Below are 17,368 nucleotides of genomic sequence, written 5' to 3' on the forward strand. Positions count from 1 at the left end.
TTGGGACCCCCTTATTGGGATATGCAGATATGCCTCTTTTAAGTCTAGAGTTACTAACCAAGCATTCTTGCCTAGCATAGTAAAGTCAGCACTGTGAATTTTGGAATGTCCAGGTATGTGTTCAGAATTGATAAGTCCAGTACTGGATGCCATAAATTGTCTTTTCTGGGTACCAGGAAAAGTCTTGAATAAAATCCTTGTCCTTTTTCCTTTTCTGGTACCGGTTGAATAGCCCCCATATCCATGAGGGACAGGACTTGTTTCTTGGCCTCCGCACACTGGTTTTGTGGCAGATCCAGCCATCTGTTTGGAACTGGCAAAGCATGGAAATGAAATCTGTACCCCCCTGGGATACTATGTTTAATACCCACTTGTCCTGGGTAATTAACTGCCAATTTTGAGCATGAAGTGCTAGTTTCCCCCCCAAGGGGGCTGCCAAAAGATAAGTGCTTGAAGATGGTAGAAGAAAGTCATTGAGGTCGCTTACTGTAGGATTGTCTTTGTTTCCTCCAGATTTGGAGGTGGAGGCACCCCATTGCTTTGGCCTATAAGAACCATGTGATTGGTATCTGGAGCCTTTTGAGCACCTGGGTTTGCCCTGAGTGGCTCTGTTGGACACAGGAAAGGACCAATTTTTAGTAGGCCAGTGCCTACTGAACCTAGGTGGCTACACTTGCAAGAAATCTTTTACAGTTTGCATAGATTTAGCTTTGTCTTCCATTTTCTTTAAAACCTCTTCTGCCTTATTACCAAACAGAGTGTCATGCTGCAAAGGGGCATCCAACAATTTAGCTTTAACATGATCAGGCAGATTTTGCTCCTTGAGCCAGGCATGCCTTCAAATCACAGAACCAGTAACAGCGGCACTACAAGAGGCCTCCAAGGAATCAAAACCACATTGCAAAGTATGCTTTCCAACCTGTTCTGCTGAATGCAATAAATCCTGTAATTCTTTATTTTCCACTCATAAATCAACATAATTTTCTGTATAAGTAAGCCCATAACATGCTGTTGATATTTAAGCATATGAAACTGGCAGTTTAAAGCCCTGATTGCCAAGGTTGCAGACGTATAAACCTTCTTACCCCATCTATCCAGTGCCCTGGAATCTCTATCAGAAAGGGTAGGATTTTTGGGAAATTTGTGGGAGTCAGGAACCCTTTAATATCTGTCTGGCTTACTAGGAGCCGGAGGCAGGGAATCAGGAGTCATGCTTGATTCCGAGAACACATCATCAACAATGTCTAATACAGGAGGTATTGCCAAAGGCCTATGCTGAGGAAGAAGGAAATCCCCAAGCCTCTTTTTTGATTCAGGGAAGTCCTGACTCTACCAGTGAAAATGTTCCCTTAAAGTATGCAAAGCCTCTCCAAAAGAGTAATCCTTAGGAGGAGATGCAGATGGGATGGGATGGATTCCTCTGCATCAGAATCCTCATAGGGTGGAACAGAAAATTCCTGATCAGAAGAGGAATCAGAAGAAATGGAAACCTGATCTGAAGAGTCATAATCAGTGCCTTGCCTAGGCCTCTTAGCAGTAGGGGGGGGGGGGTACAGTACAAATGAAAATCCTTATGAGATATTTGCTTCCCACAAGTAATGCAATTATTAACTTTTACTGACATCGGTAAGGAGCAAGAAAAAGTTTCCCTAATGGGGTACTTAGCTTTAGTTTGAAGACTTCGGTTCTGAAACTCGAATATGAAAATTTCAGGAGTCAGCCAACCGGCACTTGTGAACTGCTTCTGCTTCAGGCACCGCACGGCAAGAAAGACTGATTAAAATGGCGTCGGCTGCATGGTTTATACCCCTGATGACTTGACGTCATGGAAGAGGAGACCAGCAACCAACGCAGGACCCTAGACGTTGTCATTCAGGCCGACTGAGGGCAACCTGCCAGCAGATTACCCAAATGTAATGAAGTGAAACACAAAGAACATCTGCTGTGTCCAAAAGGCAAACAAAAAAAGAAAGAATGCACTTGGAAGGGACTAGATTGGATTTTGCCAGATTTACCATGATACCCAGAAAAGCGCAAAGGTGAAGATGATCATCCTTTGCCTGGAAAATGGACGCCTTTTATAAGGCAGCCAACAGCCAGTCATCTAGATATAGGAAAATCCTGAATTCCTGTAGTCCTAGAGGAGTTGCTACTACTGCCTTGCATTTTATGAACACCCTGGGGGCTGCAGCAAGACCAAATGACAACGCTCTGAACTGAAAATTACTGTCCTCCAAATGGAAGCATATAAATCTCCTGGACTCCTCCTGTATCTTTACATGAAGGTAAGCATCCTGGAGATCTACTGAGTGCATTCATTCATTCTTCTGAAGACAAAGAAGAATAGATTGCACAGGGACCATGCAAAAGTATTTCTTTTCAAATTAACTGTTTAGGAGGCTTAGGACCAGAATGGGCTGGAGGTGCTTTGTTTTCTTTGGAACCAAAAAGAAGCTTGAGATGAATAATGACCTGTACTGGGTCTGGTGAGACCTCCTGGATGGCTCTTTTTTTGAAATAAAGAGAGAGAAACTCTGACGTAGAGGCTTTTACCTGATTGGGTGAGACATCTGGCAAGGAGGTTCGGGTGGAGAGGGTTTCCAAAACTGGAATTTGATAACCTTTGGATATTACCAATCTTACCTATCTGTCCTCTGTGATGGCAAACCATGAGTGACAACAGAGCAATATGCTTCCCCAACTGCCTCCAGAGTGGAGCAGATAGGCAATCATTCAATGAAAAAAAGGATCAAGACTATTGCACTCCTTCAATAAATAGCTTGACCAACCAATGCTAAGCTAGAATTCTACCTTTAAGTTCATAATAATCAAAAATAACAAACATATGCACCCTGACCATGGAATAACTGAGGCCCAGATCATACAGATTGTCTGATATACATCAAGTTAACCTGCAAGCTTTGCATGGGGTGGTACAGGTACTGCTTCACTAAAACAGATATTTTAACTTGGGAGGTATAAATCTGCTTATTAGAAGGATTTCTGGCAGCTTGAGTCACTTCTAAAACTTTCAACAAAAGATTTAGAAGACACAAGACTTCTACCTGAGCATCCAGGACCTGAGGTTGAGCAAACAGTCACCTAAACTGTGGTATACATCCAATAATATGACTATTTGAGTTTATTATACCACCAGATACCTGACAGTTTGAAACCCCACCCTTCTCAGCTATCAAGGGGTCAACAAGAATAAATAATGAATGGTCTTTCTTCCTCAAACTTTGCTATATTGTGTAAATCAGAGGGAGTGGTGGGAGAACTCCCACGTACTGGGAAGGAAAATACATTCACTAAACCTCTTACTCGCATGCTACATCAAACAGAATAAGAGAAAGACTAAATTCTAAAAAATAGTAAAATATCCCCCAAAATTCTATTTGCCCCAGTGCCGCCTCATCATCAAGCACTGTGCTACTGAATCATTTGTTCCCTTGTGGTCCGGTATCCAGAACCATAGGCATCAATGATGCTACCCTGTGCATTTCAGTAATATATGAGCTTTCAGGGGTTTTATGCTAGCTTTAACCCCATCTATAGGCAGAGGGATGCGTAAACCACATCACTACAGAGGCCCACAATGCCTTCCCCATGTAGGTGCATGACCCTGTGTACTCACGATACAGATTACCATCTGCTGGTGGCCTGGTGAGCTGAATGCCCACCATCCATTCACTTGCATCATCACCCCTCTTTCAAGGGCACATGGCAGCACACAATCAGCTCTGCCCTGCCCTTCCTCCCCAAGAAAGGCACATTCATCTTCCTCTGCCAGCTCTGTCAAGTGCCTGAGCCACAAATCAAACTTGAGTCACCTACGCTATTGGCAGGGATCCCTTAATGCCATTGTTGATGAATATAATTGGCAAAACATTGAACCTTGGAGTGACCCATTTCTGAAACGGCAAGACCACAAGCTGCCTCTGAATCTGCAGCTCCAGAAGAGGGCTGAAGAAACAGCTCAGAGAGAGTCCGCCAGCTTATTTCCTTCCCCTGGAATGTGAAATGGATTGAAGACTATATGGCTTACTGCCAAGATGACTGTAGCCTCCCTGCAAAAGGTGGAACAACTGCATGCTCGCTTGCTTGTTAAGGCACCATACAATGGAACAGTTGTCTGTCTGAATGAGGAATGATCCCGGAAGCAGCTTTGTCTCCAAGGATTTCAGGACCAAACGACTGCTCAAAGCGCCAAATGGCTGGTAAACAGCCCCCTCTACAAGGGGGATCACAGTCTTTGAACTATGTCGTAGCCAGGGTGTGTGATGTACCTCACCACAAAGCATCTGTCATCAAGACAATGAATTGTACTTGTGACACCACAATGTCTGGAGTAACCATTGCAGAATTCTCATGTGGCAATGGGCTTAAATGCACCATGAGGATGGATGCTGCCATTATACCTAAGGCTTTCAAGCTCAACCTTGCTGAAGGGTGGTTAGAATCTAGAAGTGTCTGAACCGCAATCTTCAATGAAATTATTCTGTCTTATGGGAAAGACATGAAAGGAAAGTACAGTTGTGTACACTTACAATAAATGTAGATGTTCAAGTGTATTCACTGTTGCAGTCATTACATTTGGGTAATCTGCTGGCAGGTTGCCCTCAGTTGGCCTGAATAACAAAGTCTTGGGTCCTGCGTCGGTTGCTGTCTCCTCTTCCATGACGTCAGGTCGTCAGGGGTATAAAACATGCAGCCAATGCCATTTCAATCAGTTTTTCTTGCCCCAGATGTCAGGTGCCCCCCCAAATGGGGAGCAAAAATATATATAAATAAACTGTAAATATATAAATGCACTTTTAGAAACATAAAATTTACCTTCAACTAAAAGCAAATACACCACAAAGGCTTTTGAGTATAGTGAAGGAAAGAAAACGTATAGAATGGGGGATGGCGGGTGGGTAACCCGGACTGCAACAGTGAATACACTTGAACATCTACATTTATGGTAAGTGTACACAACTGTACTATGTTCTTTGTGTTTCACTGTTGCAGACATTACATTTGGGTAGAATACCAAAGCTATGGATGGGAGGATGGAACTAAACAGCATTAGCAGCAGCTATAAGGCCCTGCAGGACTGCAGTGGCAAAGCCTGCCCTGGATTTAGAGAAGATAGGTAAATGATAATACTTTGTGAAAGTATGAACAGAGATCCAAGTAGCAGCTTCTAGAATGTCTTTGGTTGGGACCCTCTTATTGGGATATGCAGATATGCCTCTTTTAAGTCCAGAGTTACTAACCAAGCATTCTTGCCTAGCATAGTAAAGTCAGCACTGTGAATTTTGGAATGTCCAGGTATGTGTTCAGAATTGACAAGTCCAGTACTGGATGCCATAAATTGTCTTTTCTGGGTACCAGGAAAAGTCTTGAATAAAATCCTTGTCCTTTTTCCTTTTCTGGTACCGGTTGAATAGCCCCCATATCCATGAGGGACAGGACTTGTTTCTTGGCCTCCGCACACTGGTTTTGTGGCAGATCCAGCCATCTGTTTGGAACTGGCAAAGCATGGAAATGAAATCTGTACCCCCCTGGGATACTATGTTTAATACCCACTTGTCCTGGGTAATTAACTGCCAATTTTGAGCATGAAGTGCTAGTTTCCCCCCCAAGGGGGCTGCCAAAAGATAAGTGCTTGAAGATGGTAGAAGAAAGTCATTGAGGTAAACACTGTAGGATTGTCTTTGTTTCCTCCAGATTTGGAGGTGGAGGCACCCCATTGCTTTGACCTATAAGAACCATGTGATTGGTATCTGGAGCCTTTTGAGCACCTGGGTTTGCCCTGAGTGGCTCTGTTGGACACAGGAAAGGACCAATTTTTAGTAGGCCAGTGCCTACTGAACCTAGGTGGCTACACTTGCAAGAAATCTTTTACAGTTTGCATAGATTTAGCTTTGTCTTCCATTTTCTTTAAAACCTCTTCTGCCTTATTACCAACCAGAGTGTCATGCTGCAAAGGGGCATCCAACAATTTAGCTTTAACATGATCAGGCAGATTTTGCTCCTTGAGCCAGGCATGCCTTCAAATCACAGAACCAGTAACAGCGGCACTACAAGAGGCCTCCAAGGAATCAAAACCACATTGCAAAGTATGCTTTCCAACCTGTTCTGCTGAATGCAATAAATCCTGTAATTCTTTATTTTCCACTCAATCAGAAATCAACATAATTTTCTGTATAAGTAAGCCCATAACATGCTGTTGATATTTAAGCATATGAAACTGGCAGTTTAAAGCCCTGATTGCCAAGGTTGCAGACGTATAAACCTTCTTACCCCATCTATCCAGTGCCCTGGAATCTCTATCAGAAAGGGTAGGATTTTTGGGAAATTTGTGGGAGTCAGGAACCCTTTAATATCTGTCTGGCTTACTAGGAGCCGGAGGCAGGGAATCAGGAGTCATGCTTGATTCCGAGAACACATCATCAACAATGTCTAATACAGGAGGTATTGCCAAAGGCCTATGCTGAGGAAGAAGGAAATCCCCAAGCCTCTTTTTTGATTCAGGGAAGTCCTGTCTCTACCAGTGAAAATGTTCCTTAAAGTATGCAAAGCCTCTCCAAAAGAGTAATCCTTAGGAGGAGCTGCAGATGGGATGGGATGGATTCCTCTGCATCAGAATCCTCATAGGGTGGAACAGAAAATTCCTGATCAGAAGAGGAATCAGAAGAAATGGAAACCTGATCTGAAGAGTCATAATCAGTGCCTTGCCTAGGCCACTTAGCAGTGGGGGGGGGGGGGGGGGTACAGTACAAATGAAAATCCTTATGAGATATTTGCTTCCCACAAGTAATGCAATTATTAACTTTTACTGACATCGGTAAGGAGCAAGAAAAAGTTTCCCTAATGGGGTACTTAGCTTTAGTTTGAAGACTTCGGTTCTGAAACTCGAATATGAAAATTTCAGGAGTCGGCCAACCGGCACTTGTGAACTGCTTCTGCTTCAGGCACCGCACGGCAAGAAAGACTGATTAAAATGGCGTTGGCTGCATGGTTTATACCCCTGATGACTTGACGTCATGGAAGAGGAGACCAGCAACCAACGCAGGACCCTAGACTTTGTCATTCAGGCCGACTGAGGGCAACCTGCCAGCAGATTACCCAAATGTAATGAAGTGAAACACAAAGAACATCTGCTGTGTCCAAAAGGCAAACAAAAAAAGAAAGAATGCACTTGGACGGGACTAGATTGGATTTTGCCAGATTTACCATGATACCCAGAAAAGCGCAGGATGATCATCCTTTGCCTGGAAAATGGACGCCTTTTATAAGGCAGCCAACAGCCAGTCATCTAGATATAGGAAAATCCTGAATTCCTGTAGTCCTAGATGAGTTGCTACTACTGCCATGCATTTTATGAACACCCTGGGGGCTGCAGCAAGACCAAATGACAACGCTCTGAACTGAAAATGACTGTCCTCCAAATGGAAGCATATAAATCTCCTGGACTCCTCCTGTATCTTTACATGAAATCAACAAAAGGAACACTATTAAAAAATATAATTCAGCTTGTTTTTACTGTACTGACCATTGCTCCAATTAAGAATAAGTTGGGACCCCATGTGCTCAAGGAGATGTAGTGAAAATCATACTACTCATATCCACATATTTCTGTGTCCCTAGTGTTGGCATCTTTCCAAGAAAAAAAGAGACAAACATTCCCAAACACTCTTCATCATAGCATCTACTCTTGGGGTGAAAGAAACTCAACAAACTGAGAACCAGTGCCCTCTGTGGGTTAAATATATGGAAAATTCTTAAAGAGGCACACCAAGATCATCACTCAAGGACTCCATAAACAATGAAATTCTTAGTAAATCTGAATAATACTAGGAGAACAGCAATGTTCTGACATGATTGCAGTGATTCTCAGAAAAAACTTACCAATGCATTGTAACAGACAACACAGTGGGCTATTAATGGGATGACTGGATAAGAAGATCAATAAGCAGACTTCAGAGTACCCTACATACATACATACACACACACACACACACACACACACACACACACACACACACACACACACACACACACACACACACACACACACACACACACACATTCACTTGGTACCCACACTGATAACATCAGACACCAAGAAAATTGCAGCCATTCGACAGATTCAGTTAAATGACTGCATCCACACTCTGGCAATATGACATGCATCTCTCACTGCTTTCTGAGACCAGCCTCCCCAATGTGCATAGTCAGTCAGTATTGCTAGACAGCTAATGAGGACAACAGAAACAGCTGCATAATGCAAACAGGAATACAAGAGTTAGTCTTTTTTTAAACTACGCAATTAGGAATGATCATTTTTTAAGTCTTTTTTCCTCCACTACCTGCTGAACAGCAGACCCTTTCTTAGTCTACTAGTCCATTTGTTTTCCATCACAGTTGTGTAACAGTCAGCCGGGGTGGGTCATCACTTAGACATCCATCAGAGGTGGGGGGTTTTTTCCACTATATGGTCCTACCTCCACTATGCATGCTCTGTAATATGCCAAGAGGTCAGCGGTGAAGTGAGCATTAGACAGGAAATATTCACTTCTGCAAGCGATGCAACCCCTCAGAACATCCCTGCCCCATTTTACACAGTGCTTCTGTAGGGTGTCCACCAGAGACCTAACCACAAGAATATGTGCCTTGAATAAGTGTACCTCCTTCCTCAAGGACAGGCAAGATGGCAGAAACATGTCACCCATCTCCCTTTCCATGCTAATTCCAACAGCCATCCAAGCCACCCACTTTTCAGATGCTGGTCACCTGCAGCATTATCTGGCCTTTATCCCTCTACACCAACACAGCTGGCTAGTAACGTCAGTTTTAGTACACATCAGTAAAAGTTAAGTTATTTAAGTCAAAACAAATTACACATTTTAGGTGTGACAAGGAGCTTTCTTGGGGCTTTTTGTACAGCCGTGGAACAGACCCTGTGCCCTGTATTACACAGTGTATCAATTAATGTGGAATTTATCCTAAAATGACCAGCTGCAAGGAACTCCTAATCTGTTTCTATGCTATGTTGTAATATGCATTAATACAAAGGTGGCATTGCTAAGTGAAAGCAGGTAGAAAACATAATAAAACTAAGCTAAAAAAGGCGCTATTCCCAATATCTTGCAAAATCTTAGCTGCTATCTGGAGAAAGGTAAAAAAGAGCATTTTTATGTTACAGCAGCTCACTATAAGCCATTTGTGGCACAGCAGCTGGGACTTGCGGATTTCTAGAAACAAATGAGAATGCCAACATAGTTTGCTAACTCGTATACAAATATCTAGATCTAAATTACTCTTCCTTCAGTATTTATTTGAGAAGTTCGAAAGTGACTTTTCTGAAATGGCCTGTATCAGAGTCTAATAACTGTTTTGGATCAAAGCACGTAGATCCTCTCTTTTGGCATACTTTACAAAAATAAAATACAATGTTAAATGTTTATAAGGGACATTACGAAATGGGTTAAACAAAATGAACAGAGCTTCGGTGCATCTAACAAAAATTAGTAACTACTTTGGGCTACAATCTGATGAAAAACCTTGAGGAAAAAAGTTTGATGTTCTTATTAGTCTATATAATTCAATAAAGCTAATTACCTGAGAAAACTGATAAATGCAAATATTTTGCATACTGTAAACATAATACTTCTTCAATAAAATTATTTTAAAGCAAATGGCAACATTAACTACCAAGACATGCATTATCATTCAAAATCTATTCCAGAAGAAAAACAGCATACAAGCACAGCTGTGTTTTTCTCCCACAATTGACAGAAATGCATACTGCACTCCAAACACCGTTAAACCAGGGATCTAAAAAGGCAGGGCTGCCTCCTTTTTCATCTTCTTCATATTTAAATCTCTCATTTCCAACTGCTTTGGTGTAATGCCTACAGTGCATTAAGCTGTTTGCTAATGAAACTCCAAGATCCTTCTCTACTATATTTACTTACTTGGCTTCAGTAAGTTTTTACCTGCCAACTTGTGGGGGTTTACCATCACTTAGTCTCACCTCAAGCAATCATGATCCGCTTCTTGACTTTTCTTTTGGTTATAGGATGATGACCTTTCTTGTTCAGGCTCAGTGGTTGTCTGTACCGGATGACTTAACGTTAAACATTCTCTAGACTGGTCTGCAGGTTTTTGATCCTGCGCAGGTAAATAACTACTGTACCTAGCCTTCTCCACAGATGGCTCAAAGTCTGTCCTTTTAGTGTCTGCTAAGGACAACTCAGATGAATTCTGGTGAAAAAGAGAAGAAAAGTGAGAAATTAATTGTGATGACCTGCAAGGGCGTCTACTGTAGTAAATCTATATACTAGGAATATTCTCAGATGCAGATGTCAGTCAAAAAGTGTAGTCCACGGATATCAGCTTCAGTCATAAGTATGTGGAATCATGTTATAACCTTTAGTTTCTTCCAGAATCGCACCTCATCTTCCACCTACCATTTTTACAGATTTGTCTTAGTCGTTATCATAAAGCGGTCCCAAGAAATTTACAGAAGCCCCTCCAAAGGGACAGATTTAGAAAAAACACCAGGGGACTATGAGGATAGGAGAGCTTTGTACCTAATGGAAGAGACACTTTTGGATCAAGCATTAAAGTGAGTTCTACATATAAATAAAAGATATGCCAGTACTCGGCACATCGGATGATTTTAGACAGGGCCCTCTGCTATAACAGCAGAGATCCTGTCCTTGAAATTCATCTTTCAGCACATTTCTTAAATTACAAGACAGCAGAGAAGTGAACTCACTGAAGAACAGCTACACACACAAAAAAAAAAAAGGGAAGCACTCAGCGAAGAACAACATGCATGTAGTACAGATTAACAAACTATTTTGAAGGGACAAGTTCAGATTAGTAGACCGAAAAATTTTTTTTTTCTTTTAACTGGAAAGTGAACTTTTCTGTAGCAGATTGACCAAGATGGGCTACCAGACAGCGTGATTAAACAGAAGATTTGGCATGCGGTACAAAGGTAGGTATTTCTTACATATGCCACAAAGTAGAATCAGTAAGAAAGTCAGAAAGGTATAAAATTTAGCTTAATCATTTTAATTTAGAAGCAATGGTGTTTTCACATTCAGTCGATGTATTTGAGATTAAACATGTTATTAATGCCAATTAGAAGATTTTAACTGGTTTTCCATCAACAAGCCAGAAGGTAAGTGATACTCTTGTCTTCATCTAAAAGAAGGAAAAATAATTTAAAGATGTATTACAATGGCATTCCAATCATTTATTTATGTTGAATTTATTTGGAGGACAGCACTGATCACAGTGAGCCTATTTCAGTGTCAGCTCAAGGTAAACACAATAGATACATGACATTAAAATACAGAGTAAATGACAAAATGCAATACATACAAAGTGAACAATTATATACAAAGTAAACATCATAGCTGGCTCATGGGTATAAAAGCTATAGATGCCTGACATTATATACAGTGACTGACAAAACAAAATACGTACATACATTATACAGAGTGGAAATCAGAGTTCACATGCTTAGGAATTGTAATGAAAAGTAGAGTCAGAGTAAGAGAGAAGGGAATGAAGAGGTCATATTATATGACCAGAGAAGCAAGTACATTTTCTTAAAGTCATTAAACGTGCTTTTATTTCTGATCAGAAAACGAAGTAAGCAGAATGCTCTTTAAGAGAAGAAGGGAGAGATTACCACAGTTTGGGACCAATTACTGCGAAAGCAAGTCTGGAGGAGAGGAACTGAGTGGTTAAGATTTCTAAGGTTGCATGTTGGTTAATCTCTGAATAGTCTGGAGCCTAGTGGGGGAAAGGTATTATTCTTGATAAGTTTAAATAGTTGAGAGGCAAGTAGAATGTCAACATGCTGTTTCACAGGTAGCAAGTCACTGTTTTCAGTGGGTTTGCAGTGGTATTGACTTCTTGGGGAGCAAATGGTGTTTGAGATGGACTGAATGGTGGATACATTTATTTTAGAGGCTGCAGCAATTCAAAGAGGACAATACTCTAGCCAAGCCAGGTTCTGGAAAGAAAAGGGGAGATACTATTAGCCCAGAATAGGAGACAGTTATTTTTTTGAGTCTGTGTGCAGTCCAGGTGGAGTTTGAAATTTTGGAAGTGGTCCAACCAAACCCCTAGGTATTGGAATTAAGTTACATTTTCAATAGTGTTATTAAGATGATAACGGATGTTTAGAGGGCTGGAGATAAAAGCAAACTTTTGTCTAGTGCCAAAAAGCATTGTTTTTGTTTTAGAGGGGTTTAACAGGAATTGTTTATCAATGACCCACTGAATAAGGCCATACAAATCGGGTCTATGACACGGGATCGAAAATCCTTTTCATCGAACGACCTAATAATCAAAACGTCTGTTAACTGAATTCAATTTGGGGGGGCTGCGCCCCCCCCACACACACATACACACCCTGATAAATATATATACCAACTCCGGGATCGCACTACAGTGAGGAAAGGGCAAATTTTCTGATCTCCACTGTACCACAATCTCACAAAATTGAGTTCTATTAACGGCCATTTTGAGTATTAGGTCGTTCGATGAAAAGGATTTTCGATCCTGTGTCATAGACCCTACAAATCAGCCTGAAGTCCGTGTTCAAGAGAAGAGACAGAGTGAATGGAGCATAACATGACAATGTCATCAGCAGAAAGAAAGAGAGGAAGATAGGCTAAGTATATCATCTCATCATACATGAGCTCAGAGCAATACAAAACATCAAGGAATGACAAGGTGTAGGCAACATAGCTAGTGTAAGTACATCAAGGGTGGTAGTAATTTTTATGTAGTGGAAAGCTAAGGGGCCAGATAGTGCAAGTCCCCAATTCTTCCTGCTGCACCACTACAAAAAAACTTCAAACTGTGACCCTTCTCAGCTACAGATTGTTTAAAAAACTGTTAATAGCTACACTACTGCAGCTTTAAGTAAGTTAAGGCTTCAGATATAGCTACTCTCTGCCAGCTGAACTTTGTACTGAAGTGTGATGCACCACTTCTACAAAATTATTTATTCTACTGTTAGTTCCAGGACTTAGCTTGCTCAGCTACCTATGCTGCCCCACTTAATGTGTCCTAATAATAATTTCTTCCTTGACTTACTTCCTTAACTTCTCTAGCTGATATGTGCACTCTTCCACCATTTTTCTCCCAGAATACATTTTCTGCCACTAAGGACTCAAGATATTTTATCCTATTGTTTTTTGTGTCCACTAACTCGGGAGGAGACCCACTTCACTCCCTACCTATGCATATCATCATATTTATACTTACCTAACCATTCTTACAATCTGCATCACTGGTAATCAACCAATCAAAACTAAATACATCACTGTTCCTATTCTATCACTCAGATGGCCTACCAACAATAAGATTCTCTCTCTAACATCACAAAACTTATCCAGCAGGCCTAACCTCTGTTGAAGAATTAACCCCCTGACTCAACTTATCCTCTCAGAAATCTTGATCCCACCTGACTTAGGATCTTTTCTGTCTAAACCTTTACTCTGCTACTCTCATAACTTCTTGATCCTACTAACCACGCAGTATAACATTATTATATTTTTGAATCTCTTAACCACACACTGTATTTCACTACACAGTTAACACCACCACCAGCAGCTCTCCTTACTTTACCTAACATTCTGACAAACACTGCATTAACCCATCTAAGACAATACCTCCTCATGATTAACTTAGTGAGAGCAGAGGTCTCATTTTACCTATGCACTGCACTCTTCTTCTCAAGGCAAACTCCGTCTTCCCTCTCCTTATAGTTTGCTTCCTCTTGTACGTTTACATTTCTTTCTCACTAAAGGTAATTCCCTTCTTCCTTTGCACATTTTTGACTTACACAAGTAGCAATTTTGTTTAAACAGAACTTGTCTCAGATAAACCATCCTCTTCTCTTCTCTCACTTCTTCCTTCACTAGATCCCCTCCTGCTCTCAACTACACTCTTTTCATCTTTGGCCCATGCATATGTCCTGACTTATTTCATCCTTCATACAACTATTAAAACAGTCTAGGCAGTAGAAAGGTCGTGTAAGGTAATCTTTGCACAAAGCCTAGGTAGCACACAAGCTGTTCATCTTGTGTGTTTGCCAGATCATCTTTCCTCTTACAGTCTTTCATTGCCTCTCCTAACAGCTTGTCATTCTACACTTCTACTCCAACAGTCTAGGTAGCAGGCAGACCATACCACTTATCTTTGTGCATATCTTAGCTGGCAGATAGGGTGGCTTTCTCCTCTTTTAGTTCCTTTTTTGATTATACTGCTACTCCAGCAATCTATCCAAAAGATAGACTCTACACCTTAACCTACGTACACAACCTAGATGGACAGTTAGGTTGATGTCAAGAATACAGTAAATGCCAAATGGGAGCTCGAAGTGGCACTCAAAATAAAACAAGTATTTTATTGAAGTGCTTTTCGTCCCACTCTCTGGTGGGACTTCTTCAGATAACATAAAAACAAATACACAATGGTTAAATAGTCATCAAAAACAGTTAAAAAGCCTCATGAGATAGATATTTGGTTAAATTTTTTTGTCTGATTTTACATATTTGAAGTACACTTTAATATACATATACATAAATATATGTTTTGAAAGGTACACATATATCTTTGTAAAGTCATATGGATTAATATATTAACTGTATACTTCCATTTGTACCCATTTTAATATTTTTTGATTACACATATGTTCTTAATTTACTTTAGTATTTACATATGTTTAGCAGTTCTTTTACATAAAAAAGCATGACTACTTAGTCAAGTGCCTTTGACTTACAACATTTCTACATTTGGAGGGAATGTATTTTGTTTCAACATAGTTTCTATTGTGTTTTATTTAGTGTTAGTTATTCTTTAATTGATGAATGGCTGGTTCAAATTGGTAAATGAAGGAGCTTTGATGATTGGTTGTTGCGGACACATGATGTGCTGATTAACTGTCTTCGATGACTATTTAACCATTGTGTATTTGTTTTTATGTTATCTGAAGAAGTCCCACCAGAGTGTGGGACAAAAAGCGGTTCAATAAAATCGTTATTTTATTTTGAGTGCCACTTCAAGCTCCCACTTGGCATTTACTCTTCTTGGTTTTTTTTGCTTTGTTAGTTTGTGAGTTAGGTTGATATCCTCCATCCCTTGTCAAATCTATTTACTTTTATCGTCCAAGTGTAAATAGGCTGCTCTTTTTTTTTTTTTTATTTCCAGCCATTTCATCCACTATACTGCTACTACTGCTGCTACTCCAACACTCTAGGTGGCAGACAGACCATGCTATTTAACCTACACACAGGCTAGACAGCAGCTAAGCTGTGCTACTCAACCTGTGCAGACAGCTAGATGGCAGGTAGGCTGTGGGCCTTCTCTCATCTGGCGATTTTAACTCTTAGCCTAGGTGGCAGGCTGCATTTATTGTTTTTACCTCACAGCCCAGGTGACAGATATTGGATGCACTTTGAGGTCATTTCCTGACATAATCTTTGAAGCTGATAAAGTATGCTATCTTCTTCTGTCTGGGGGATTCTTCTTTTAGAGGTAATGGAGAACAGTGGACTGAAATAGTGCATTTGCGTGATGGTTGAATTTTTATGGCAGAAGCCCAGCTGTACGCATGTGCACTACTGTCATAACATTTTAAATCATGATCACAAAGACACTACTTCAGTCCAGTGCTCTCCATTATCTCTAGCTTGGCTGGTACTATACTGTGTAAATTTGATAGTTATACTTCAGTGCAAGTTATTTGCATTGAACCTTTATATTTGCAAATCTTGGATAACTTTCCCTCAAGGATTTAGAAGTTACCATTATGCCGCTTATTTGTAGTTGAGATTGCAATCTTTATTTTTGTGCACATCTCTGCAAGCACACCTCTTACTTGTTTTTGCTTTCTCTCAAAATGTTGCACTGTCTCTAATTACTTCTCTGCAAGAAAAGATGACAGACTATACTTAATGGATAACTGCAATAATTTACACTTTAAATCTGAATGGCCTCAAAGAGATATATACAAAAAAGAAAGAGTAGTGAGCTATATTAAAAAGTGCAGAGTGCGAATAACTATGTGACAAGAGACACATTTGGAAATAACTAAGGATTTGAATTTGATAAGGAAAGGATTTCAGAATGGTTATTTAGCAGAATATCTGGGACAGAGAAAAAAGGGGAGTCCTTATATTAATTTTGGGAGGAGCTCCAATAGTGACAGAAGATGGAACAAAAGATAATAATGGTAGAGTTGTGGCACTAAGGGGCTACTGGCACGGGAGAAGGATTATGCTGACATTGATTTATATACCACTTAAAACAGCTATAAAGCAGCTTAAGAAAATTCTGGGAGAAAGAATCAATCAGCTTCCAGCAGGGAATATTACTTATAGGTGGCAACTGGAAATGAATTTGCAAAAGTGAGAATATACAGTACCTGGGTGCCTAGAAGGGAAAATATAACAAAAGAGGGTAGATTTTTGAAGAAATTTTTGAAAATATTTAGTATGGAAGATATGAATTCAGTAGTAGGAATTCAGAGAAAATTTACATATTCTTCCCCAAGGTACAAAAACTAGGCTAGGCCAAAAAGAAATTATACTTCACAGGAATGTACGCATTTAACTGAAGGTTTTCATATACATCCAATAACTATTTCAGATCACGCGCCAATAATAACTAAAATAAAAATACAGGGTAATGAAATAAAAATGAGACACTGGTGCTTCCCCACCGAGCTGTTAAAAAGAGAAGAATTTAAGGAACGGGTGGAGGAAGTTATTAGAGAAAATAGAAATTACTTTTGAAAATATAGCTAGGAGCATGATAAAATTAAAGTATTGTTTAAAAACAGGGTGGAAATAAAAGAAAAAGAGATGTAGTCAAGAAGTAACAAGAATTATTTAGAAGGACTGACAAAGGTTAAAGTACTGTAAAATGGAGAATCTCACAGAACAAGAAGAGGTGCAATTGTAAAGCGCTAAAATGAAAATAAAGGGCTACCTCGATAATATACACGAGTTTAGAAAGATCGTTGTTCAGCAACTGTTTTTACAATGACCTTAGAGCACAAAAAACTAAGCACAATGGTTGAGGTAACAAAGTAGAAAGGGTCGTTGCCAAGCTTATGGAGCCTATAACAAGGAAAATAACCAGAGATCCTAAAGAGGTATTAGAAGTATTTTGGAAATTTTATGAAATGTGGAAATGAAGAAAAAGTACAAATGGAAATGTGCATGGAAGAATGTAATATGCTAAGGTTAGATGTAGATGAGGCTCAATTACTGTTAGGATAGGAGAAGACGAGATAAAAATGATGATGCAAAATCAAATCTATAGCAGATGGTAAGCC

The 17,368-nt window shown here is 40.1% G+C and overlaps 1 protein-coding gene across 5 annotated transcripts in view; it reads right to left on the minus strand.

The window, feature by feature from the left end:
• The window catches only part of RAD52 (RAD52 homolog, DNA repair protein), a 574,096-nt gene that overhangs the window by 178,343 nt on the left and 378,385 nt on the right, over nt 1-17,368 (minus strand). For all 5 annotated transcript variants that reach the window (XM_044087498.1, XM_044087496.1, XM_044087497.1 and 2 more), the window contains one exon: nt 10,028-10,257. In XM_044087498.1, coding sequence (XP_043943433.1) covers nt 10,028-10,257 — 230 coding nt within the window. The remainder of the gene's footprint in view (nt 1-10,027; nt 10,258-17,368) is intronic.

Source organism: Protopterus annectens, chromosome 11.part0, assembly GCF_019279795.1.
Source record: "Protopterus annectens isolate FY-2018-M chromosome 11.part0, PAN1.0, whole genome shotgun sequence".
Lineage (NCBI taxonomy): Eukaryota > Metazoa > Chordata > Ceratodontiformes > Protopteridae > Protopterus > Protopterus annectens.